Source organism: Microdochium trichocladiopsis, assembly GCF_020744255.1.
Source record: "Microdochium trichocladiopsis strain MPI-CAGE-CH-0230 chromosome Unknown B0I36scaffold_7, whole genome shotgun sequence".
Classification (NCBI taxonomy): Eukaryota; Fungi; Ascomycota; class Sordariomycetes; order Xylariales; family Microdochiaceae; genus Microdochium; species Microdochium trichocladiopsis.
The window spans coordinates 2,831,466-2,856,573 of record NW_025763550.1 but is presented as its reverse complement, the minus strand read 5'-3'; the positions used below and the strand labels follow the sequence as shown (position 1 = coordinate 2,856,573).

The window sequence follows — 25,108 nt, the reverse complement described above, 5'->3', positions numbered from 1 at the left end:
GGCGACGGGACAGTTTACGGTCCTCCCCAGCCTCCGCCCGCACCGCCCGGCATCAATCGTGCTCGTGGCTCGCCCTGGTGCCCTGTCCCAGCCACGAACGCCACGGGGTCTAGATCAGGTTGCGACGCACAGCAAGCCCCTTGCACGCTTCCATGATTACTCTCCACGAGCCCGCCCGCCGCGTGGCCAGGCCCGGCGAGTGGGTCGATCGAGGTAGCCAGAGAAGCACCCCAACCACGCAAGATGATGCACCTGGTTGGCACTTTGACCTGACAGGCCATGGAACACACAGCGCGCCAGGCACCACCGGCCGGCCCAGGCCCGCGGGCTCTGCCGGGACTCGATCCCCTGGCAAAAACATGGCCCTCATTGGCAACCGCCTCGCCGCTTATTCCCTCGGTCAGACTAGCCTTCCATCGTCAGTCAGAGTCTGGCCATCTTCCCCCATCGGCATCCTGAGGGCTCCCGTCCCAATGGTCGACCATGAGTCCGATCATGTGGCTGCATCGGCCGAGATCTGCCCCGGGCAACATCATCTAATCAGAATATCGCCAGTGCATTGGCCTACCACTCTGCGGCTGAAGCGCTCGCCTCAGTAGAGCGTCAAAAGCCAGCTTGTAAGGTCGCTTCTCCTGCATGAGACAAGCGACCCTAGCAGAGGCTTCGGTGCCGCAAAGCTTGTGCCATGTGCCTCCAGGGGCTAGAGCTCACTTTGCCATATGGGCACAGCGGGGATCTTTTATTTTCTTTCATATTTTGTTCGTAATCGGCCACCATGACGAGTCGCTGCCGCCACGGCAGAACAAGGTATCACCAAGGCATGAGAGCACAACCAATTCGGGCTCCGCTCCATGGCCGTCTGTCACGCATGGCGGGCCGTGGACGTGCGCAGCAATAAGTTATGCAAGACCTGCCACCAGAGGCTAGGTGGTCACGATGAGCTTAAACAAGTCGACCTGCTTTCTGGGCTGGACGCTCGGCAGCTCCGCCGCCACAATGTGCCTGTGTGTCTTGGACTCCTGGGCCGCTGTACAAGCAGTCTGGAGCTGACATGTCTGACTAGTGTCCACAGCGGACCAATGGCTCGGCTGGAATTCCGGGGCGTCTCTATTGGACATGTACGTTAGGCGCATGGCAAACCTTGCGGATGAGCTGCAGAGATGGGGCGATCAGGAACCCTCGAGAGGCCCCTTGTCCGGCCCTTCCCACGGCAAGTCCACCCGCCATGGCGCTTTCCGAGCAGTTCGTCAAGGAATCCTTGCATGATGGCGGGCAACAGATCTACTCCCGCGCCTGCTGGTAGGCTGAACCAACTCGTTGGGCCGGCATGAGCGGTGTCAAGTCAAGCTCTCCACCCAGGGGTCTCCCTCCTAGGGGTTTCCCTCCTCGAAAATCACAATGGCCCGGAACAAGCCAACAATGAGCCTGAACCCCTCTTCCTTCTTTGGGCCTCTATGATGCTGCAGCCCTCCCCTGATCCGATACCTTGTCTTGATCAGGGGTGCTTAGCATCGTCAGCCGTTCACATACGATCCCACCTAATCCGCTCGATTTATTAGCGAAGTACTTGCTTTTGCATTCGTCTTACGCCATTGATCTACGACTGACGCGCGAGACCTGTGCACGGATTCTGCCCACCCCACGGTCCTAGGCTATTCATGCCTGTGAAATGAAGTCAGCTGGTTGGATCTGAGCGGCAGCAAGTCGAAGGCTCCCTGCGGACACGTCTATGAGCTCATGATATTCCTCCCGGGGATGGGACGCCAACTTTGACATTAGCCTGTCGACTGGAATGTTCATTCTCCTCTGACTATCACAGACAGTCGATTCAAGTCAGCCACTCGTTGCCTTTCCTCGCCAACAACATCGGTTCAACTCTTTCCGAACTTGCAGACGTACATCGTACATCCGCCGTACGCAATCACGCTTCGCCGTCCCGTGGTTGTGTCCAAGGACTGGTGGCATAGAAGGTTCCAGATCCGCCCTTGCAGGTGGGCACAGCAGCACAGGCGGAGAGTCCCGCGGCTTCGATCAGCATTGATACGTCGTGCAGACAACCCCTGGAAGCGAATCATTCGAGTTCTAGTCTCGTCAGGACAGTTGTTTGGTCCTTTGTGGCACCTCGACTGGCTGTCTATCACCTCTCAGCAAGCCGTTCCAAGGCGTGCGCCGGAGCCTGCTGGATCGCCTGGCCGTGCTGCCTAGTCAGCCGGCCCAGACCCTCGAAGTTTCAGGCACGATGTCCAGCCTTCGCGACTTGCTGCATCCTATTGACGAGTCGCCATTCTCCAGTCCAGGCTCTGCCGCAACTCCCCTACCAAGCGCGAGCGCATCTTCAACTCCAATAACGTATTTGACAATCGAGTACATCTTCGACACGATCTGCCCGCATTGCTACGTCGGGCTGCGCCATCTCGAGAATGCGATCACCATATACGGGAGCCGGTATCCCGATGTTGACTTCGAGGTTGTTTTCACCCCATTGATACTGGAACCGTCGCTTTACAAGCCTGGTGAGTTCATTCCTGCCCTTGCAAACCAGTTCACTGCTAACGACTGTCACTGCGTAGTGTACGACAAAGGCATGTATTTTTGAGCGCAGTAGAGATGAGCCAATGCACGGAAGCAAGCATCTTGGAGACGGAACAAGGCTAACTTGGCAATGTAGTTGGGCATCCATTCTGGTGGCCTCATGGTGCTGGATCCAGCCGTGGGTCACACATGCTACTCCGCCTGGCACTTGAAGCATCCCCGTCCTATGTTCCCAGCATTGGACTCACGAAACACCAGTCACGTCCAAACGAACACACGCTCAGACTCGACAAAGAAGTTCTAGCCCGAGCCAAGGGGTCGAGTGCCGCCAAGCTTGCAGCAGAAGCATCTCCAGCCCCATCACCCACGATTCCAAGGGCTGCGCTTCACGGAAATCAGACGCCGTCTGACAAGGACAATGAATTTCAGACGCTTGTCTCATCGTCTCCGTTCGTCATGCCGGCCCCAGCGATGCTGCCCCAATCTCGAGGGCCCAACCTCCAGCTGTCGCTTGCCCTAGCTTTCTGTCGCGGCTATTTCGAGCACAATCTGGACATCTCCAACCAGTCCACACTTGTGGACATTGCAGTTCGTGTCCTCGGGTTCTCCGAGGCTGAGATCCGAGCATGTCTCGGCAGCGAAGAGTGGGCACGCTTGGTCGAGGTTCTTTCCATTGAGGCACGAACACGTCTCCAGCAAGCACGACCAAATGCGGAAAAGCCTGCGTCAGTTCCGACACTGATTTTCCAGGGCCGCTTTGTTCACCAGGGTTGGCCTAAGGTTGATGCTCTCCTTGCGCTATTTGACGACCTACGGGAAGGCCGACGACCGCGTGGCCCCAATCCCTGAACGATGCCTTCAATAAGGACCAACCTCGAGCTGCAGACACTACCACCTACTTTGAGTTGACGCACAACCGGGGCTTGTCACAGGCGAGTGATCCATGACGGCATAGCCGTTTCATGGTCACCCACTCGATTGGAAGCCAACGGAAGGCCTGCAACGGCCATGGAATATGCTTTGGCGGCAGAAGGCAGTGGACTTGGGACGAGTGGCTTCCACAGGCTAGGAGATCGACATGCCAATCACCATTTTTTGCCACTAAGGATTCATTTGGCGCGTCCAAGCGCTCCAGTCTCGTAACATTGAAAGTTGATTTCCGTGTCAACCAAGCTGGCTCGTTGGAGCCCAAGTCTGCCATGGCTGGTGCAGGCATTTGCACGAACCTGACAACATGGCCCACGCCGCCTCGCCGAGCAAAATTGTCACGAAGTTGCGACTTTGTTCAGCTCACGCCGAAGTGAGCTCGAATCACCGAGTTGCGCGACATCACACAGCAGGCGCTGGGCAATAATGGGCAAAGTATGCCCATACATGACTCCCATGCTGGCGCCGCAGGATGACTTTGATTCACTGCCAAGGACACCTCCTGGTTGACGTGATTCCGCCGAGGCCAATCGCCAAACCTGCACTCCAAAGCCTTATTTGACATCTGGTTTCTTGTCAGAGCCGATGGTTCCATATCTGGCTAGCTTCCGGCAAAGCACTCGTTACTGGCGGCTGGTTATGTCGTAACAAATCGAGGCGATCGTCGGCTACATGGCGATTGGTAGATCGCAGGTCCGTACCCGTGCTCGTGGGGGAAGAGGGTCTGGACGAGCCAGACGGGTGAGCTTGGAATGTCTCAGATCTCGAAGCTGAAAGTAGAAATCGCACGTGCGGAATCGCCGAAAGAAAAGCAAGTGCCAGCAGTCGTTCTGAGATGAACGCCAGCAACTAGCATCACACCCCCTTCCCTTGGGGAGCACGCGTGCCACATCCCAGACATAAATCCGGCTGGCCGGGCCTATTAGTGTCTTGTAGCAGACTGTTGGCCATGTGCCTACCGTGCATGTCTCAGCACCCGTATTCTTCGAGGGCTGCCTGCATCGCCGTGAAAGAAGGCAGCATGCCCTGGGGACGCGTGTCCTCCACAAAACACTCCTGGTCACCCGGATCGGACGACAACTACTGGACGTAGCTGCCCTGATGAGAAGTTGGTTCCGTGCGGTTCCAAACCGCTTCACGGTGGCGAGGAGCGGTCTTTTCTTTCTTTTTTGTCTCGCGCAGCGTCTCTGTGTTCCCGCACGCGCGTCCGCAAGGATGCGTGCCCTCGGAGCCCTCCCCTGCCGCCCCCCTTTTCCCGGAATGAATTCCTTTGCATATGCAGGTACCAGAAGCCTGGTCGCCCGGTCTCAGGCTTCGGAGCCGAAAGATTTAGTAAACGTTGCGACAAAAGTTGTGCCCCGCTGGTGATGACATTCTCAGGGGTCGTCGTGCATTGAGTGGTAGGACACGACGCAGTTGGGAGCCACTCTCGACAGGGGGGGCGGGGGGCTAGATTGCCCTCTTGACGGATCGAAGGGATGTGTCACTTGTGAGCAAGATGCGTCTCATCTTGCTCGCACTTGCGCCCGCGTCGCCACTGAACGGCGACCACCACCCGGGGTTTCCATGAATGTTTGCTCCTGGATGGGCGGCCTCTCCTGTTGAGTAATCATGATGAATCACCAACAGGAGTGTGTAGTCCAACTCTGGCCAAAAAAAAAAAAAAAAAAAAACGGAAAAAAAGAAAAACGGAACGGGCTGGCCGCACGCACGGCCTGCAGGTGCACTGAATGACATGGGGTCTTTTAGATGACAGCATTAGGCGGAGAATCATGCGTTCATGCTATTTATTTTTCGATCAGGAAGGCAAATGGATGATGTTTTTGGTTTCCCTTTTGAAAATCAGACTTTTGCTAGCGACTTGAGGGATTGGGTTCCTCTCTTGGGGGCGGGCAGCAGTATCGTGAGAGGCGTGCGGGCAAGCACCATGGGGGAACGGGCATGGCGATGGCAAGGTCGGGGTTCGATTGTATGGTTGCAAATGATGTCTTGGTTTCCTCCTGGCAGTACGTCGACCTCTTATCTCTCCTGGCAGGATCGTGACATTTATGTATCATGACATTCTCGGTGTTGTTTCGGGCATTGTCCGTGACCGTCTTGGCGTCGTGCTCTTGCAAATCCGGCCCGAGCAGGCTGATAAGTCCTACGGTAAGTTTCCAAGACGTCCGCTGACTTGCCTGCCAGCATATAAGCTATAAACCTTTCTCGGTGCATGAATTTCAAAGCCCGACAGCATAGCTTGGTTTATACGAGGACCAGATTTCATGCATGTCATACAAATGGTAGCGGAGGAGTGAGGCGGCATGCTTAGGCTGTCTGGTATGCAAAAGGGCTGCCTACGTGGAACGAGCAGCGGTCTATCCTAAAATCTTGCAGATATTAGTCTGTTCTATGCTTTCTTCAGAGACTTTCCTCGAAAGCGCTTGTGATCTTGCTGATATTCTGGGCATAAACAATGATGGATGCCAAGGTTTTTATTTCTATTTCTGTTATCTCGTATTTTCAATTGCATGACCTCGCCAGAGTATAGTCGTCATACAGTCATCAATGGGTGCTCGAAGTCATGCTCTCGTGCACACGACGGCTGTTTGAATATCTTGTGGATTCAAGTTGGTCCATCATGGCGAGCCAGCTTCTCAGGCTCGCATCTTTGGGATATGCAGAGCGGCCAGTCGTTGATGATTTGATTTCTGGTTGGGGGTTGGTTCGGACTGAGGTCTGCTATAATTGGGAGGTTGTGCTCGGACAGGTATCCCCGGATAATTGGAGCAACGCTCTGACTATGTATACTATTGAAATTCACCCTCGATTTCCCTTAACGTGACTTGCCAACATCTCATCGTCAACTCGACAAGGGTCTCTCGACCTTACTGGGGGGGCATGCCACCTCGTAGGCCTCACACCGCCATTCTTGCATGAGATGCCAATTCGTATGATCGGGGGCCCCAGATCCGCCTGGGACCTAGTAATACCTTTGTACGACAATGTCGCGCATCATGGCAAGACTCGAGACCCTCGTGATCGCATCTGGCGTGGACAAGAGAGCCTCGACCAAACAAGTTCCACAGAGGAACCCGACTGTCAAGGATCGAGGGTTTGAACCATTTTCGAGGGTCACCTGACATCACCATTTATAGGACACAATTCAGAGTTGCCCAAAGCAGCAATTCAGCTCGTCCCACGCGGGACAAGCCGAGGAGGTGGATAATGGCACGATGCTTAGCATTCTGCCGCGTGCTGACAGGCGGGATTATCGTGCCCCTGCAGGTTTCTTCGAGTTTATCCAGTCAGCCTGGACCTCGGGCTGCATGCACTCGCCTCGTAAAGACACCATCGCAGATCTAGATTGTTCCTGGGACCCTGTCCAAATCATCCAAGGGGGGGGGGGTTCTTCAGCGGGGGTTATTATATAGCCTTGGGGCCCCAATTGCGACACGATTCGCTGCGGCTGGGTGGCCGGGTGGTGGCGTTGCGTGCGTGCGTGATGGGGAGGGCACGACTTTATCCCTCCGCGTGCCGGATATTCGCAGCGGTGACGGAGGATGGCCCGCCGGGCCGGGACGGACCCCCGGAACCCGGTTCCTTGATTATGTGCCTGTTTCCCCCGCATCGCCAAGGACTGAATGCTGACGGCCCATGGGACGAGGCTGGTGGTCCCCGCCATTTACCCCAGATAGATTGCTCGCTTGGGCCGGTGCAGAAATTGGACGGTGCAGGGGTTCGGGATGCAGGTCCACGAGGCAGGATTCGGATCCGCCGGACGGTCAATGTCCGCAGAGGGGCCAGAACAATATATCCTAGGCACAGGCCGCAGCAGATAGAGCGTATATAACCAGCTCGCTGCTCCATCCGGCCAAGGTGTTTCTGTCGAGGTGCTCTTGAGTAGCAGCATCGCCATCCTCCTCCTCACCATCCCAAGCCTGCCTCCCGCCGCCATGGTTGCCCTGTTCAAGACGACGGCCCTCATGGGCCTGTGCCTGCTCTCGCAGGTGCTCGGTGCCAAGCTGCTCGTCACCCACTTCTCGGGCCCGCTGTACACGCTCGACTTCAACCCAAGCACCAGCTCGCTCAAGATCAGCTCGCAGACCAACGGCTGCGGGCAGATCCCCACGTGGCTGTACCTCGACAAGGCGGCGCGCACCGTCTACTGCTTCGACGAGAGCTGGTACGGCTCTGGTGTGCTCTCGCAGTACGCCCTCAAGTCGGACAGCTCCCTGTCCCTGGTCGCGTCTGCGCCGACCCCCGGCAACAGCGTCCACGGCTCTCTGTACGGCGGCGCTGACGGCAAGAGCTTTGTCGTGACGTCCGAGTAGTAAGTCGCGGGAGCAACGCAGTGCCGGCAGCAGTCCTGCTGCCCAATTGATTGACACCTTGGAACTGACACGACGGCCACAGCTCTCCCTCGACCATTACGACCTACAAGCTGCCCATCACCGCGCAGTCCAAGCCCATCCAGACCCTGTCCTTCACCATGGCCGCCCCCGGCCCCCGCCCGGACCGCCAGGACAAGCCGCACCCGCACGCCGCCTTCACCGACCCGAGCGGCGCGTACCTCGTCGTCCCGGACCTCGGCGCCGACCTGACCCGCATCTTCAAGATCGACCGCAGCTCGGGCAAGCTTACCGCCTGCCCGGCCATCTCGTCGCTGCCCGCCGACGGCCCGCGCCACGGCCTCTTCCGCAAGACGGCCTCGGGCGCCCTCAAGTACTACTCGCTCAACGAGATCAGCAGCTCCGTCGGCGTCTATGACGTCACCTACCCGAGCTCCTCGTCGGGCTGCCTGTCGCTCAAGCTGGTCCAGACCCTGTCCAACTACGGGCCCGGCAAGACCGGCCTCGAGACGGAGAAATCGGCCGAGATCCGCATCTCGGGCGACTACCTGTACGCGACGAACCGCAACGACCAGACGTTCGGCAAGGAGCAGGACTCGATCGCCATCTTCAAGATCGGCAGCACCGACGGCAAGCTCACCTTCCAGGAGCTCACCAACGCCTACGGCTACTACCCGCGCTCCTTCTCCATCAACAGCGCCGGCACGTACGCCGCCATCGGCGGCCAGACCACCGCCAACGTCGCCATTGTCAAGCGCGACGCCAAGACGGGCAAGCTCGGGCCCCTGGTGGCCAACATCAACATTGCCCCGCGCGGCACCTACGGCGGCGAGGATGGCCTGAGCAGCGTCATCTGGGACGAGTAAGTTCAGACATATATATGTATACATGGCCTTTTTTTGTGTCTTGTATATCTGTCATTCTTGCTTCTTTTGTCCTTCTTCTCTTCTTCATGTCACTTTATTTGAACCTTGGGGTGGAACGTGATTCAGAACGTTCTGTACATGATTTCTTCTCTGGACGGGGAGGTGAAGAGGTGGAAATAGAAATGGTGCATTTCTAGGCCATTGCTTGCTTGAGTGATTCTTTTGCTCCTCAGTGATGTGTATCTTTTGCTAACGAGCGCGTCTTTTTTTGGTCGGGTAGATGCTAGAAGATGACATGGTCCTTGATGCGATGAGATGGCATGGGGGTTGGGTACGTACCTGGCGCTTACTGGTGCTGTGGGATTATTGGAGGGTGTCAAAACGTGGGGGGTATAGCTGTCGAGCTCGGTCGATTGAGATTAAGTGTACATCCAAGACTTTTTCATGACGTGCGACAAGCATACCTCGCTTCCTCCTATAAACGAGCATCACAATATAAAACAGGGAGAATACTCGCATGACATGATTGATAGTCGAGTACCACTGCATGTCATCGTTCAGGATCCGGTAGGACACAGTCTCACAAGCTCTGGGTCATCGTCAGTATAGATGACGAATTTTGTTGAGCAGGAGGCAAAGTGTATAGCTATGCCACTGGGCTGCTCGGCTGACGAAGCTAATCTAAAAGACTTGACAGCAGTCTAGGACTACAGCCCCTCAAAGAGTATTTATCGTGTTTTAACCAGGGACAAGAACGCACCTGTCATATTCTAGTTACACAATAAGCTATGTTTCTTCTAAAACCCTCAACTTCATCAGCAGAAAAGCTCTGAGAGATACAGCGGGGTGTGGTTGTGTTAACCCTGACTATTCTAGACAAATTTACCAAAACAAGATCTATACTGCACATTTGATACCGATAGGCATATAATAACGACCCAAGTCGATGAAATATCCCCCAACCTCCTCCAGAGAGATACCGTACACATTCAGAAAACCCCCACATCCCGCGGCTGTGCACATAGCCCGGTATTCCCACCGTATGCGCTCAGAGAGAGACCCCCTCAGTGACGGCGTGCTCGTTTCTCCTCGCGACGAGCACCACGCTGCTCGCGCCGGTCCGCACGAACTTGGTCCCTCGGCCGCCTCTCGCCCTTGTGTTGCCGCAGCATGGGCGATGATCCATAACTGCCCATCTCCAGGCCGTTATCCTCGTGCCCATATCTCATTGGCTCCTGCTCCTGCTCCTGCTGCTGCTGTTGCTGTCTCCGCGACGGCCGCGACGGGGCGACCTGGTACATGCCGATGGACGAGAGCCCGCCGGCGACGAGGAACAGCACGGCGATGAGCTGCACGATGGTGATGAGGACCAGGTGCACGACGAAGTCACCGTAGAACAGGCTGAGCGAGCGGTCCTGGCTGGCGGCCGCGACCAGGCCGTACAGCACGCGGACGATGATGAAGGGGAGGGCCAGGACGACAAAGTATAGGAGCCGCTTGGCGAACACGACTGCTGAGCCACTACCACCGTGGCCAGAGTGATCAGTGTAGGCGGCGTCGGCGGTGCGCAGGCGGATGAGCTGGAAGAAGGTGTACAGGGTGAGGAAGGCGGTGGCGAGGAGCAGCAGGACGTAGCCGCCGACTTGCTTGGCCCTGGCGTCCGAGGGCGGCGGCTGGCCCTTGCTGAGCGCCGTGGCCGAGTCGGAGGCGCCGATGGCGGCGAGGACGATGCCGGCGACCACGGCGATGTGGAAGATCAGACCGACCATGCGGGTGATCTTTGGGTTATTGGACGGGTTGCAGTTGGCACTAGATATTGAGATTAGTGATTAGTTCGGTAGTTGAGGTGAATTGCCTCCGTAAACACGACGACATGCTTATAGGAGATCAATCTCTTTTTTTGAGAGGGATCGTGTGCTGGGGAGTCAGACTCACCATTCCAGAACAACACCTGAGCAGCCGAGCAGTAAGCCAGAGACGCCAATTGCATTGATGATGGCGCCCGTGGTCGAGATGCCCTGCTGGTCGCTCAGCTGGTAGCCCGCAGCCACGATGCGCAGAATGCAGAAGACGGCCAGGAAGCCCCATGCGTCCCAGCCTGGGCGACCATGGCGGAGGAGGACGTAGCCGATGACGAAGAGGAGGATGATGTAGATGACGAGCTCGGCTATGGCCAGGTCGTATTCGGGGAAGAACATTGTGTGCTGTGCTGTCGAGGCCGGGGAGGTGCAAGACGAGAAGACTGTGTGTGGTATACTACTCGGATGAGGTCGGAGCCTTTGTGACACTGGGATGATATTGAGCTGCTGCTGGCTGATGGATGAGTATTGGGAAATGCCCGATGTACAACAGGCCGGATGGCAACAGCACTATATATGAGTACGCTCTTAGGTCAATATCTTTGTGAAGAGCCGACAACCCCACACACAGGAGGCAACCTGTGATGGCATCTTGTGGGCACTTTTGCACTTTGGTCGAGCTCGCGCTTGAGCTCGCGCTCTGATTTCACCAGTCATGTCGGTACTCTGACACTAGCAGAAAAGAAGAAGAAGAAGGCTGTGCTGGGCAGCTGCCATCACGTACCTTGGTACCCTAGCGTATGCTAGTCTGCATTTCCTGCACGAGATGTCGGTAAGCACTAACGAAGACGCATATCCTGGCACTTTGCCTGGCCTGGGCTGTTGCCGATCAGCCGAGGGGCGGCTCGACTGCCGGGACCAAAGCACCTTAAGATACGCTACGCATGCATGCCCCCGGGGGGGCCTTGAACACAGCCACTGCGCAAAACAGCAGCCTGGAGGAGACAGAGGACCCCAGACCCCTCCAGAGCCAAGCACAAACAAGCAATAGCCAAGCATTCAGCCAAGCAGGGGTCGGAGGGAAGCAGGGTTCACTCGCTCTCCATAAGCTCTCCGTCTGCAGCACGCCAGTCAGTCAGTCAGTCAGTCCCAGTCTCGCATTCGCCTCGGTTTGAGCCGCGCGGACCCTGAAAGCTGCTGCCTGGCTTTGGCGGCACCGACGTCAATTGAGCATGCTCGGGCTCATGCTCACTGCGCCGCACTTGCGTGCGTACGCTAGACTACAGTCAACCACATCGGCCCGCGACTTTCGGACGACGAACCCTACCTACAGACCAGAATTTCGGCAACTGCGTGCAAGTGGGGGATCGGTCATCTCCCGTCAAATGCCGTCTGGGATGAGTGCGTCCTGCCACTGACAGACGAGTACGGCTCAGGCAAAGCATATGCTTTCCTGCCAGCCAACTCTAGGACAGTCGTCTCTCCAGGGCTCCTTGAGATGGGCAAACGACCAAAAAGAAAAACGAACTCTGCCATTGAGACAAAATCTTGGCCGATGACAAACGCTACCGACCTCCTCAGCACCTTTTTTGTACAGTATTCTTTTCTCGCGGATAGTCCGTTTACAGACTCAGGCGATCCCAGGGACAGTATTCTTCTTGCACAATAATCCATATATTGGAGCGGTAGACTACCACGCTACGTCTATATCTTACCCCGCCTGGCTCGCGAAGGAGGCCAAACACTGACCAATAGGCCGGCCTGCTAGCTCTATGGATCTCGCGAGTCCCTATCAAACTGAGCCAGGCTCGTCCTCTCCGCCCTTCTTGAAGAACGCGCAGACCTCGCGCTGGCATTCGACGCCGCGCAGGTCGGCCGTAAGCTCGAGGTGCTTGTCGCCGTCGGGAGCCATCCGGTCGTCAATCATCTCGTAGATGAACTTGAGCATGGTCGGGATCTTTGGGTCCTTGCCGCCGGTCGGGTCGCCGCCGTACTGGGTCCAGAAGCTCGTCTGCAGGTCCTCGACGAAGTAGATGCCCCCGGGCTTGACGGCTTTCCAGAGGTGCTCGAGCGAAGTCTGCTGCTGCTTCATCGTGTGCCCGCCGTCGTCGACAATGATGTCGAACTCGCCGCCGCTCTTGCTGATCACCTCGCTCAGCACGTCCGGGTCCGCCTGGTCGCCAGTGTAGATGGTTGCGCCGCTCGTCTTTGCTCCCCACTTCTGGGCGCAGGCCGCGTCGTACTCGAGGTAGTACAGATCGACGTGCGGAAAGTATTCTAGCCACGTATAGTACGACGCTCCTGGGCCATAGTTCTGGTTTGTGCTGTCAACGCCGAGTGACATGCAAGGGCGGGTACGTAGTGGGGAGGGGGGGGGGCGCAGACTTACCATGTTGCACCCGAGCCCAATCTCAAGCATCTTGAGCTTCTTCTGGTTCCGTATCGGAGACAGATGCTTCTCGTACATGTACTGGTACTGGTGATCCGTCACTTTGTCGGTGCCGTGCTTGGTCGCAATCTCGAGGAAGGACGGCTGGCGCGCGAACTTGGTGACCCATGCTGTCTTGACAGATTCGGGAACGGCGCCAGTCTGGTGGAGGGCCCCAAAGATCAACAGCAGTGCTGCTGCGAGGAAGATGAGGAGAGGCACCCGTGCCGACGAGGGGCCGCTGTACATGATTGCGGTTTCTCAAAGGGGGGTTGTTTGCTGCTTTGTGAAAAAAGGGTTGATGAATTTCCTGCCTTTCGTTTTTTTTGGCCGGCTTGCTCTGGCACTGAGACGCTGCGGACAACCGAGGAAAATGGACTTCTGCGTAGTCCTTCCTGACCATTGCTCGGCCTTTTCCGCGGGGGGCCCGGGGGGCTCTTGTACAATGGTCGACGCCATGCTCCTTTCCTGCTCATCCCTTGGATTCCGGCCGTGCTGTGCGAGCCCGGCGCGCCCGCCATGGCTCATTTCCACCACATCTCCCTTTGTGCGGACACAGGGGGGCCGTCCTGTCTCAGTTGCGGCCCGTACATGCTCGGTTCCAACTGGGAATAGAATTTGTCTTTCGCCCTGGGGCGAGGGGCCACTGAGACAAGGCGTTGCCGATTTCGTCTTACGGCTGAGTTTGATATCTCGCCGATCCTCCGTGCGCCCTTGCGTGTAGGTAGGCCCGGCATGCGTCTGATATAAATGTGCCAGAGACAATCCTCGCAGCGCTGCATATTGAATGCCAGTCTGGCCGGCCGCTTTGGTTGGTACACCTGATGGCTCCCCAGGGACAGGAGAAGACGTCCTCACCCGCTCGGGACTTGTCATTCTTTGAGATGCATGGAAAGCCGTCGCCACCTGTCACGGACTCGCCCGCGGATGGTGCCGCGGCGACTCTAAAACCATATTCCCGCCGCCCCAAGGCGCCTTTAGCGACACAAAGGGCCCGCCGCCACCTTTGGTGGCGCCCCTCGACTCCACACAAACCCACAACCACAAACCCCGTAGGGATCCGGGGGCGCGTCAGAGTGAGCATTATTAAGAGCGGACTGGCGCTCTGACGGCGGGTACCCGGCCGGATAAGACCAAAACTATCCTTTTCTCAAGACGGGCAAGAAAGGAGTAGGAGTGTTGTGGCAGTCCTAGAACCCCAGCCAGATCACCCACGGGTCCCGCGAACCCCTTGCCTTCCGTCGCATCGCATCCCTGATAATAGAGCCAAGGCCCATTGTGACAGCCACGGACACCTCTTGTTGGCCACCCTCTCCCTCTCGAAGCGGACGACACGTAGCTTTGCAGACCACCCAGACTTCGACCAGCGTCGGCCTCAGCAGCCAGCCAGGCTGTCGTTGACACCTCAGGACACGTAACGGCCAAAGGAGCTAGTACAGCAGGGACGAAAGAAGCTGGAGAATAGGCTCAAGTAAGCAAGCAAGGCCGATGCCAGCAACACCAACTGTTCGCACATTTGGCATGGACTTTTCTTCACCACTGTCATTCTCCCACGCATCAGAGGACGCCGGCGATGAGGACGGTGTAATTACTCTCAAGACCGGAAACCAGGCGCTGGTTGCTCTCGCGGAAGGCCGATCTGCAGGAGAGGATGCTTTTCCCTTTCCCGCCCGTCGTCCGGCTCGCACCCCGTCTCGACTCTGCTGGGGGAGCCCCGTTTCCCACAGAAAAGGGTGAGCCCAGGGCTTGGCCTGGAAAATTGACGTGGTTCGTCCGTCTTGGGATAACCATGTCGTAGTCATTGGCGTCATTATCGGTACTGCATGATCGTTGGCTGACTTGGCATAAAGGCAGTGCCGCCACTCTGGTCGCAAGCTGAAGGAATCGAGAACAAGCGGGGTATCTTAGTACTACCAACCATCCAGCCGATGTGCTGGACATCAGAACAAACTCCTAAATCTATCATTATGTAATGCCATCACGCCCCCTTGTGACCACGAGTGTGCATTCTCAAAACACTGTGCTTCAAATCCAAAGCCAGGACTGTAATGTTCCACGCTCTAGTCGAGTCCCACCCCGTCATACGTGCTCATGAGCCGCTTTACCCATGACTGTCGCTCTGCGTCGTCCTCAATTTGGCCAGTCTTCCGCAGCATGAGTGTTAGGAGCACTTCTGTCTGATGCAGGATATCCTTCACCGGCCTGTTAAGCTCTCTGCGGATGACCCCATCAATGTCTGGAAGCTGTGGCACTCCCTCGACTGCAACATAAGCGTCCTGTATTTTGCTGAGGAGGAAAGCTTGCTCTTCTCGGTTCCATTTGCGAAACCGGTGGCTGATTGATCGTGACTCGGCAGTTTGGACTCGACTGTCGGCCCCTCGGCCCGATGGCACTTCTCGAGGCCTGGACTGTGAACTGAGCACTGTCCGCTGGTTCGGGTCGTTCGTTTGACGAGTTGTATTCCGACCTGTGCTGGGCCCACTCCGACTGGTCGTCATCGAAGCTTGAGAAGCCTGCTGGCTGCTGCGGGCGATGCGTCGAGCCCTCAACTGTTCAAGTTGCAGCCTTGTGGCCTCTTGGTTCTTCTTCATTTGCTGCATGAGCACTGCTTGCTTCTCCTGCCGCAGTTGTTGTTTCACGCCCTCCTCAGCTAAAGCATCGCGAGCTCTTCTGATTTCGTTGATAGCCAGTACAAGCTTGAAAGCAAGGGTCTTAGCCTGCTCAGTCCGCTCATCGGGTTGGCTTGCACCCTTGCTCGAAGGAGGCTCGCCGTGTCCAGCCAGTTTCACAAGGACTCTCACAACTGCTTCGCATAGCTGTTTAACACAAAACAGCACATGCTCGAAGAGGTCGATTGTGCACTTGGTAAACGTGTTGTGATCGTCCTTCCCTGCTAGACTCCAGATCGAGTTTGCGCAATGAAGCAGCATAGGAATAATATGTCTCATGGTGTCGACGAGCATCTCGTTTCTCTTGCGGCCAACATGCCGCGTTTCTTTTGATCCCTCATGCTGAGCTCTACGCAGTCTCTGCTGCGTGATATGCTGGCAAATGAGCTGGATTTGGGATAGATAATGACTGAGCATGGTTTGGTGCTCCTGGAGAAATTTGGTTTGGCTTGTCACTTGAGGCGCCTTTGGGACGACACTGCATAATCGCTCAAGCTTCCCAATCACAGAGTAGAGGGCTCTGCCAGGGGTCGTCGTGGGCTCCAAGCTTGACAAGGGCCGGGATACCCAATAAATCCGCCCATGTCCGGTCCAGGAATCCCCCTTCATAAGCAATATGCACGTGCGGAAATCTTCGTAGCGTATCCTCACGGTGTTGCACCAGTCTTCTGGGAGTGCGTGGAAGGTGACGAGGTAATTCCGGTCGCTGTCGTAATGCTTCGCAAAGCTTGCAACGTCCCGCTGAAAAAGAGCGTCTATGTCGAGCTGGGAATCGGATGTGGCGCCGTGGTCCTCGTCCTCGTCGATGCCGTCCAAGGCAAGTGACTCGAGGTCGTCGACGTCTTTAGTCCCATGTGCCGCTTCACTGATTGAGGGGCTCTTTTCAGAGCCATCTTGAATGCCAAAGTCTGCGTCGTCTGCATTTTGCGCGCCTAAATCGGAGCTTTGATAATCCGAATGCTCGCCTTCCAGGACTCCCACACTGGCAGCCGTAACGCGCTTCACCTCCACGTCGACTTCACGGTAGGCTATTTCACCATCAGCAGGTCCGTCGAACTCTTCCACGTCGTAGCCACTCTCCTGCTGCACAAACAGACTCTCTGAGAGTTCTTCCTCGCTAGATGGCGCGTGTTCAGCCTCGAGAGCATCATTCAGGGCAGGGCCTTCAATGTCCCGATCAGGGCTCAGTACAGGCTCGTCTGCAGCGACGTCCGCTGATCTGTTTGCTTCTCCAGCGGTGTCAAACTCGGTTGCTCCAGCATCTTTGGCGTGGATAAAAGCAGCCGTCATTTTGCCAAGTAATCCTGGTGGGGGGTCTGCGTCGTCGTCGTCGTCGTCATCATCGTCGTTGTCTTTCATAAGTTGTCGTGTCGTGGATAGATTGACAGGGCCATATCTTCCGGGCCCTACTCCATCTTCCTGATGTGGCGGTGGCGAACTCGGAAAGCTGTAAGGATCGTGTATGGTTTTCCGCCTTTTCTGAGGCTTTTCCTGGACGACATTGGTTTGCTCATCAATGCGCGACACTGATCTTCTAGTGGCCGGTCGCGGGAGCCGCAGGCTTTTTGTTGCGAGGGACTTCGCCGGAGGGCGACCAAGTGAAACGGTCGTTTGATCAGGATCGCTGCCCCGTGACGAGGAAGGTCGAAAAGGCGCGTTCGGAATCCCATCATCATCGTCGTCGTCGTCTTCATCATTGTCTTCGCTGCCGCTGTCGGCCGCTGTTGTGGGTAGTGTTTCAAGTGTTTCTGAAGGGCTTTGTCTGTGGGTGCCTGTCGATCTCAGCCCGCTGCGTAGGCTGGCCATGGTAGGTGCAGAGTGCCAAGTTCGCCCGTCAAGCGATACAGTGCGTTGACATTGCGGTGAACTTGTAGGTCGTGGAGATGAATGCGCTGGAGGTGGCGAACAGGTGGGTCAGCGACCAGTTTCGATATGGACGCGGCAAAGTGTTGGGCAAAGGTCGTGTAGGCGCGAGAATGTTTGGTCCTAAGTAAACAGCGCGCGAGGTCGGAGGGGTGATACAAACGGGCCACCCCTGCGCGCCTGGGCACCCACCTGGGCGCATGCCAGGGTCAAAGTCTACCCGGCACTAGCCAAATGGGTGGGACTCTGGAGAGCCCCCACCACGGACCCTGAGACTTCAGCAGTGACGTACCCTAGGATACTGACACCTGCCACGCTTGCATGAAACTCGACACGGGCGCCCAGGTGGCCCTTCGCATCCACGAATCTGACAGGCACGTGCTGCTCAGCAAACTCGATCCCCCAGGCCCACGAGTTTAACAATCTCCTCGTTCTCGCCCATACCAGAGCATATCCGTCCGGCGTCTGGCTTGTGCATTTAGGATCATGGCGGCTCAGGCAAACCCCGCGAGCGCGGGTGCCCCGCCTCCCAAGCTTGAAGTATGGGAGCTGTCACAGCCACACACCTTCGTGACGCCAAGGAAATGCATCAATGAGGGCTCAGACGTGGCTCGCTTTCTGGTGTCAAAGGCCTATCGCGACATCGGCCTGTTTCTGATGCAACTCAATCGCGCCATGTGTCCACGCAAATCAACAGGACCTGACGGCAAAGACAAATTCACGACTTTCCAGATTGGATCAGACTATGAAAAAGACCCAGCACAGTCGGTGCGCCGCCTTCAGGCCATGCTGGAAAAGATAAACTCGTTCATCGACCAAGCTCCTCCAGATCAGGGACCTCGCCGCTTCGGCAATGTCAGCTTCCGCAAATGGTATGGCCTTCTCGAAGAGCATCATGCAGAACTATTGCGCGGAATACTCCCCGAACAGCTGCAAGCGTACGGTACATCCGACTCTGGTTCTCAACCTCCCGCAGTTGCTGAGTTGTCGGCATACCTTCTCGGTGGCTTCGGCAGCGCGCAGCGTCTTGACTACGGGACTGGCCATGAGCTGAGCTTCTTTGCGTTCCTGGGTGGTCTTTGGAAGCTTGGCTATTTCGAGGACGGCAGGCAGAACGGCGACATCGAGCGCAATATCGTCCTTGGTGTGATAGAGCCATATCTCAGAGTAGTGCGGCGACTAGTCCTTACCTACACTCTCGAGCCGGCAGGCTCCCACGGCGTCTGGGGCCTCGACGACCACTCATTCATCCCATACATATTCGGCTCAGCACAGTTGACTCGAGCCATCGCCGAAGATGAGCCCATGCCGCTCGAGGGATCACTCGTCCGAGCCACCAAGCCAAGCTTCATTGTCAAGCCCGAGTATGTGGAAGAGGAGAGAAAACGAAACATGTACTTCTCAGCAGTCGGCTTCATCAACGACGTCAAGAAGGGGCCCTTTTGGGAGCACAGCCCAATCCTGTTCGACGTGTCCGGCATCAAAGATGGATGGGGCAAGATCAACAAGGTACGAAAAGACAAACAGCCAGCACGGTTCTGAGAGCTAATCACTTTGACGCAGGGGATGGTCAAAATGTTCAACGCTGAGGTTCTGTCCAAGTTCCCTGTGGTTCAGCATTTCCCTTTTGGATCGCTATTCTCATGGGACATAGACCCCAGCGCGCCGCCTCCTCAGCAATCTATGCATATGGCGAACCAGCCTTCCACTCAAGGCTCCATGATGCCGCCCTCGCCTATGGTGGGCGGCGCTGGTATGGCAGCACCATGGGCAGACGGTGGCAGCACGAGCATGCCTCCGCCGCCGCCGCCCGGAGCAAGGGTTGCCTGGGGCCCTTCGCATCCCGCCGCCCGGCCTCCACCACCATCAAATGCCGGACAGGTAGATCGTGGCGGTATGCCTTCGTCAAAGAATGCCCCGTGGATGCGGTCCAGTGACCGACCCAGTGGTTGAGAAGATCCCCACAGCCTGCGTGCACCGGAGTTCAGCACGCTGATCACTTGATCGTAAGGCCACACGCAAACGAGGACAAACGGCAAGAATTGAGTAGATTGTGGGTAGTCGGATGTCGCTGTCCACACCATCGTTAGCCAAAGTCGACCGGCTAGCTTAGGGTGTAATGAAGGCAGGGTCCATGGCCAAACGGGTTCTCACGACTGCGAAATGCCACCATCCCCAAACGTGCTGCATCACCGTGGCCCTCAAGGTGTTTTACACAGCGATCATGCCAAAATGTTTCCAATCCTGCAATTATGATTCGCTCGCCGATTGTGCGCGCGTGAGCCGACATCCAGACAGTACCGTCGTGTCGTGTGAAGCAATGATCCTATATAAATGCTGGCAAGGAATCGAGTACCCCTACTAGCCCGCACCCGGATTATCCCTCTTCAATTTTTGAATCAATCGATTCTTCAGGCATTCCGCGTACCCAGCATTCAGAATGGCGCCTGGTTTAGTTAGCAGCTCTCCCACATCGTCGTTCTCCGAGCCATCCACAACCACCAAGTCTTCCTCGGATGCCACGAGCATTGACCATGACATGAGCAATGGTCTAGCTACGGGAAACACCAGCCGGTCCGAAGACAAGCGCCTGCCAGTGACCCTTCTCTCGGGGTTTCTCGGTGCAGGGAAGACCACGCTTCTCGAGCACATTCTGACTTCCTCCTCGCACGGGCTGCGAGTTGGAGTCATCGTCAACGACGTCGGTGCACTCAACATTGACGCTGCGCTGCTTCGCAACCACGACGTCACGCGCAAGCAAGAGGAAGTGGTTGCGATGCAGAACGGATGCATCTGCTGCACACTTAGAGGAGATCTGCTCGAGGAGGTGGCTCGGCTAGCAGAGCAAGGAGCTGTCGATTATCTGCTTATTGAGAGCTCCGGAGTGAGCGAACCGCAGCAAGTTGCCGAGACCTTTTCGGAAGAGTAAGTTATTCCATGTGTCTCTAACGTCCGCTGGTCATCGTCCTGGTCGTCCGGACTTTGAGCAAGATGACTAGGAACGCCTTCTCCATGACTTAGCTCCGGCGCGTGCTTTCAAGACTCAAGGAGCCTCCAATGTAAACTCAACCTTACCACGGAGGACTGACCTCACTTCTAATGCTTCTAGGTTTGCAGAGATGCACATAGCTGCGGGCCACGACCTGGAGGCAGAGGCGCAGCAGCACAGCGGAGAGGTCGGCACATCTGCAAACCAGCATCTGGCCGAGATTCTCAAGTCTGGCGGTCTCTCCCGGATTGCTCGTCTAGACACCTGCGTGACGGTCATTGACGCCGTCAACTGCATGACCGATTTCAACACGGCCGACTTCCTCGCAGACCGGCACAAGCAGGCCACCGCCTCGGATGGCCCTCTCGCTGATGGCAGCCCAACACAGGACTCCGGCGTTGTCCCCGAGGAAGACGACCGCAACATCAGCGAGCTGCAAGCTGATCAGATCGAGTTTGCCGACGTCATCGTCATCAACAAGTGCGACCTCGTATCTACAAGCGAAGTCGACAGCGTCCGTGGCCTGGTCAAGCGACTCAACCCGACGGCCAAGATCCTCGCGACGGTAAAGTCCCGGCTCGATCCCAAGGAGATCCTCGACACGCGGCTTTTCAGCTACGAGAAGGCCGTGCTGAGCGCTGGTTGGCTCAAGAGTCTCACCGAGGGCGAGGACCTGGTGCCTGAAACCGAAGAGTACGGCATCGGCACGTTTGTGTACCGTGCCCGCAGGCCATTCCACCCCGAGCGGTTGTGGGAGACAATCAAGAATGTGTTTGTGATTATCCAGGAGGAGTATCAGCCTGACGAGATGGATGAGGATGGTGACGATGACAAGAACAAGGTTGACAATGATGATGATGAGTGGGAGGAGGAAGATGAAGATGAAGAAATGGACGTGGATGATGAGCAACCTCAGCTTGATCCTCGGAAACGCCTCGCTGCCAAGATGCAGGATCGCACCTTCGGGCCGTTGCTGAGATCGAAGGGCTTCTTGTGGTTGGCGACAAGGCCGAAAATGGTGAGAACTTTATGCCCATCTTTGCTTCATTCGTACTGCTGATTAGGAGGAAACTTTGGTAATCATTTGCTAACGTGTAGACGCATCGCACAAGTTTGGCGAGTGGTCTCAAGCAGGAGTCATGCTGACCATCACGGCCGGCGACCTCTGGCGGTGCGAGCTGCCCGAGTCGGAGCTCCCAACCCACCCAGCCACGCGCGAGGCTATCCTCAAGGACTTCCAGGACCCCTGGGGCGACCGCCGACAGGAGCTCGTCTTCATCGGGCAGCAGATGCGCGACGGTGGCGAGGCGCGGATCCGCCGCGCGCTGGACAACTGCCTGCTGAAAGACTCCGAGTTTCGTAAATGGGAGAAGGCGATGCGGATCAGAGACGAGGACAAGAGGGAGGCGCGACTCGTCGAGCTCTTTGAGGACGGGTTCGAGGATTGGCTGGACCCGAGGGAGCACGGGCATGATCATGGCGATGGGCACGGGCACGATCATCACAGTCATTGATATCGGATTCGAATAGGGATGGGCGTCCAAAAAGGCAAGAATGCCATATTCGTCGCGTTGTACAAACAGGTCACAAAGTATTGTGCGCCAGGGTCTATGATTTGAGACAGCTTGTAAACTCTTGTGGCATCCGAGACGGTCCCTGGCGGCAAACTAGCTTGCCCTTTGTTCAGAAGCCACATCTCCCGCGTGGCGCAGCGTGTCCCTTAACGCGAGACTGAGGGAGTCTCAGTGTGGTTTGATTTATAAGTCTCCTTTCGCCGACCGATGCCTTGGGCTGGTCTGAGAGCGTGCGTTTCCTGCCCAGCTGAATTATCGTGGCTGAACCAAGGACATGCCAGTCCGCACGAGTGTGTGAGACACCATCCCCCCCCCCCTCCTTGGTAGCGCGCCCTGCCTGAGACATCCGTATCCTGCATTTCGCGACGGAAAGTCTTGGAGAGTATGCGCAACCGGTGTGCACATCTCTCTCTCATTCCCCGGGAGTAACGGGTCGGGATACTTTGAGAGAAAGAAGTTGGTTTCGGGCTCAGATCCAGACAGAGCAGAAAGCCATGTTCAACGCCCAAGGGAGGTCGCTGAGCAATGTTCAACTCCAAGTGGTCACTGCAGATCCTCTTTGCGGCCGCCGCCGCGACGACGATTCTGCTGTTCGCCACAGTCCACTCGGGCACCAGCAACACCGCCTCGGAGCAGCTCTTGCTCGTGCACAAGGTCGTCAAGGGCCAAGAGCACATCAGCAAGCTCTGGCCGTGGTCAAGTAGCAGCGGCACCCTCGGGCGAGCCTGGGTCCGCGACCATGTTGAGCGCAGCGAGAGGATCTACCAGACCATGGTGGCCCAGCGGCAAGAGCTAGATGACGACTTTGAGAGGAGCGGATCGAACAAGGACTTGTGAGTAACCCCTTCCCCCCCCTTTCGTCCCCCTTTATCATTGGGGTCCTTTCCAAAGTCTCTGCCGCAGACATTGCCAAGGTCATGCTTTGGTTCCCAGATTCTCGTGAACTTTTGTGATGCTCACCATAAACAGGTTTCCTTGCGTCGGGGGCTTGGGCTATCGAAATACCCCTTTCACCATCTGGGACTGGACCACCGCGGCCTTCAACTGCCCGCACTCGGTTCAGCGTGTCGGCCGCCTGGGCGACGGCGGCAAATGGATCTGTGGCCTCGAGGTCCTCGAGGCCCTCCCGGCCCGGAAGAGCCGCGACGAGCCCAGCCCCTGCGTCATCTACTCGTTCGGCATCTTCAACGAGTCGTCGCTCGAGGACGGCCTGCTGGCGCGCGCACAGGGGTGCGAGATCTGGGGCTACGACTTCAGCGTCGACGACTTTGGGCCGCAGCTCAACCGGTCCGCGGAATACGTGCACCGCGCCCACTTCATCAAGGCGGGCATCGCGGGCGTCACGGACGACCAGAGGAGCCCGCCCTTCTACTCGATCCAGGACCTCCTTAGGCGCAACAGCCACGACCACGTCGACATTCTCAAGATGGACATTGAGGGTTACGAGTTCGATGCGATGCGCAGCATCATCGACGCTTTCCGCAGGCCCCCCGGGACCAGCATCGCGCAGGGAGGAGGAGGGGGTCCTGAGGCGGGAGATCCCCCCCTGAGCGTCCTCGAGGACGACGGGCTCGGCGAGGTCCCCATCGCACAGCTCATTGTCGAAATCCATCTTGACCCTGGCCGTTTTGCCGATACGCCCGCGTTCATGAGCTGGTGGGAGGAACTCGAAGGCGCCGGGTTCCGGGCGACCTGGACCGAGCCCAACCTGCTGGTGTCGACAATGCCGCTGTACGACTCCTTCCCGAGATATGCAGAGGTGAGTATTGACGCCTGATGCCAAGCTACCGATCACCTACGAAAAGATATCAAACAGCTGACATGTGGACTCGACAGTACACATTTCTCAACATCAAGGACAGCAAGAGCAAATTTGTCCATTGACCAATCGCACCACTGGGGAAGTTGAATATCTAGGTGGGCGATTCCGCTCAGCAGCGCCACAGCATCATTACGGAACGTAGCAAATACTGGTTCAGAGATCAGATACGAGTCACATGTAAAGAGACGAAAGCTCGCCACGCAATGGAAATGAATGTATTCGAGTTGAACGTAGCGAGTGTGATGGAATCCCTGAGCTCCACCGATAGCCGCAGGCATGCAGCCAAGGGCGGGTGCACCTGATACTCAGGAAGCAGATCACTGTAGCTCTGGTTGATTGCCAGATCTTGCGTGTTGGGAAATGAGGAGGTAGTGACAGTGCGGTGTCCTTCACACCGTCCGATCTTGATGACCGGCAGCAGAGAAGTCCGCGAATAGCTATATGAGGAGACAGGGGAGTCCCCGTTTTTCTGTAACCGATCGCCTCGACCTGAAAAGAGCGAGATTATTCCATCTACGAGCTTCCGCCATTGGCCTGGGCCTGATACGGGCCCTCGACCTTCTCGATGTGCTTGACCAGATCTTCGATGGTGCACACCTTGAGTCCCCACCTGCGAGCGAACGCGATGCATGCAGGGGCACGCATCATGCCCGGCTCCTTGTGCAGCGCCTGGCCCTCGACCACCTCTCCGTCCTCGACGAGCTCGGAGATGGCAGCGGCCTCGGGCTTCCCAGCGAGGCGGCAAAAATCAACCGCCGCCTCCGTGTGACCCCGGCGGACCCTGACACCACCCGGCCGTGCGCGCAGCGGAAAGACATGACCTGGACGGACAAAGGTCTCGACAGTGCTCTTGGGATCGGCGAGCAGGCGCACTGTGAGGGCGCGATCGTGGGCGCTGATTCCGGTGGTGACGGAAGAATCGGCGGCGTCGACGGAGATGGTGTATGCAGTGGTGCGGGAGTCCTGGTTCTTGCTGACCATCTGCGGGAGGGCTAAGTGCTCGGTGAGCTGCGGGGTGATGGGCGCGCAGATCAGGCCTGAGGAGTGACGGATCATGAAGGCCATTTGTTCGGTGGTGACGGAGTCGGCGGCGATGATGAGATCGCCTTCGTTCTCGCGGTCTGCGTCGTCAAGGACGACAATGAACTCGCCATTCTCTGTGGAGCGCAAGAAAGTAGGTTAGCCATGCTACCAAGTATACACAAGTGCATCATATTTCGTTGAGGCGCCGAGGCAGCACATACTGAAGGCGGCGACGGTGTCCGGAATGGAGTCGAATTGACTGTGGTCGATGGTGGATGACGGCAT

At 56.9% G+C, this 25,108-nt stretch overlaps 10 protein-coding genes across 10 annotated transcripts; 6 read left to right on the top strand and 4 right to left on the bottom strand.

Moving 5' to 3' along the window:
- Positions 1–2,239: 2,239 nt before the first annotated feature.
- Positions 2,240–2,596, top strand: B0I36DRAFT_365178 (uncharacterized protein; the record flags this gene model as incomplete). Its single annotated transcript, XM_046159100.1, has 2 exons — positions 2,240–2,513; positions 2,571–2,596. 2 exons carry the CDS (start codon positions 2,240–2,242, stop codon positions 2,594–2,596), a joined length of 300 nt encoding a protein of 99 aa, XP_046010857.1.
- A 392-nt stretch (positions 2,597–2,988) lies between these two features.
- On the top strand, positions 2,989–3,836 carry B0I36DRAFT_351495 (uncharacterized protein; the record flags this gene model as incomplete). The annotated part of the gene is made up of 2 exons (XM_046157016.1): positions 2,989–3,257; positions 3,488–3,836. The coding sequence occupies 2 exons, from the start codon at positions 2,989–2,991 to the stop codon at positions 3,834–3,836; spliced, it is 618 nt and encodes a 205-aa protein (XP_046010856.1).
- A 3,408-nt stretch (positions 3,837–7,244) lies between these two features.
- Positions 7,245–9,199, top strand: B0I36DRAFT_328526 (Lactonase, 7-bladed beta-propeller-domain-containing protein). The gene is made up of 3 exons (XM_046154602.1): positions 7,245–7,771; positions 7,855–8,652; positions 8,937–9,199. The coding sequence occupies exons 1-3, from the start codon at positions 7,395–7,397 to the stop codon at positions 8,941–8,943; spliced, it is 1,182 nt and encodes a 393-aa protein (XP_046010855.1). The 5' UTR covers positions 7,245–7,394; the 3' UTR covers positions 8,944–9,199.
- Positions 9,200–9,412: 213 nt separating this feature from the next.
- Positions 9,413–11,175, bottom strand: B0I36DRAFT_433183 (uncharacterized protein). Its single transcript, XM_046162659.1, has 2 exons — positions 10,592–11,175; positions 9,413–10,465 (listed from the first exon to the last, which is right to left on the bottom strand). Exons 1-2 carry the CDS (start codon positions 10,852–10,854, stop codon positions 9,721–9,723), a joined length of 1,008 nt encoding a protein of 335 aa, XP_046010854.1. The 5' UTR covers positions 10,855–11,175; the 3' UTR covers positions 9,413–9,720.
- Positions 11,176–12,060: 885 nt separating this feature from the next.
- Positions 12,061–13,344, bottom strand: B0I36DRAFT_146617 (uncharacterized protein). Its single transcript, XM_046148453.1, has 2 exons — positions 12,845–13,344; positions 12,061–12,769 (listed from the first exon to the last, which is right to left on the bottom strand). The coding sequence occupies exons 1-2, from the start codon at positions 13,130–13,132 to the stop codon at positions 12,248–12,250; spliced, it is 810 nt and encodes a 269-aa protein (XP_046010853.1). The 5' UTR covers positions 13,133–13,344; the 3' UTR covers positions 12,061–12,247.
- Positions 13,345–14,752: 1,408 nt separating this feature from the next.
- B0I36DRAFT_328520 (uncharacterized protein) lies at positions 14,753–17,523 on the bottom strand. Its single transcript, XM_046154601.1, has one exon. The coding sequence runs from the start codon at positions 17,356–17,358 to the stop codon at positions 14,944–14,946; it is 2,415 nt and encodes an 804-aa protein (XP_046010852.1). The 5' UTR covers positions 17,359–17,523; the 3' UTR covers positions 14,753–14,943.
- Positions 17,524–17,901: 378 nt separating this feature from the next.
- B0I36DRAFT_365173 (uncharacterized protein) lies at positions 17,902–19,368 on the top strand (the record flags this gene model as incomplete). Its single annotated transcript, XM_046159099.1, has 2 exons — positions 17,902–18,924; positions 18,979–19,368. 2 exons carry the CDS (start codon positions 17,902–17,904, stop codon positions 19,366–19,368), a joined length of 1,413 nt encoding a protein of 470 aa, XP_046010851.1.
- A 667-nt stretch (positions 19,369–20,035) lies between these two features.
- Positions 20,036–22,277, top strand: B0I36DRAFT_328517 (P-loop containing nucleoside triphosphate hydrolase protein). The gene is made up of 3 exons (XM_046154600.1): positions 20,036–20,340; positions 20,525–21,422; positions 21,517–22,277. The coding sequence occupies exons 1-3, from the start codon at positions 20,192–20,194 to the stop codon at positions 21,916–21,918; spliced, it is 1,449 nt and encodes a 482-aa protein (XP_046010850.1). The 5' UTR covers positions 20,036–20,191; the 3' UTR covers positions 21,919–22,277.
- A 38-nt stretch (positions 22,278–22,315) lies between these two features.
- On the top strand, positions 22,316–23,998 carry B0I36DRAFT_146579 (methyltransferase domain-containing protein). Its single transcript, XM_046148452.1, has 2 exons — positions 22,316–22,811; positions 22,948–23,998. The coding sequence occupies exons 1-2, from the start codon at positions 22,504–22,506 to the stop codon at positions 23,753–23,755; spliced, it is 1,116 nt and encodes a 371-aa protein (XP_046010849.1). The 5' UTR covers positions 22,316–22,503; the 3' UTR covers positions 23,756–23,998.
- A 315-nt stretch (positions 23,999–24,313) lies between these two features.
- On the bottom strand, positions 24,314–25,108 carry B0I36DRAFT_247059 (3,4-dihydroxy-2-butanone 4-phosphate synthase; the record flags this gene model as incomplete). The annotated part of the gene is made up of 2 exons (XM_046150280.1): positions 24,314–24,957; positions 25,045–25,108. 2 exons carry the CDS (start codon positions 25,106–25,108, stop codon positions 24,314–24,316), a joined length of 708 nt encoding a protein of 235 aa, XP_046010848.1.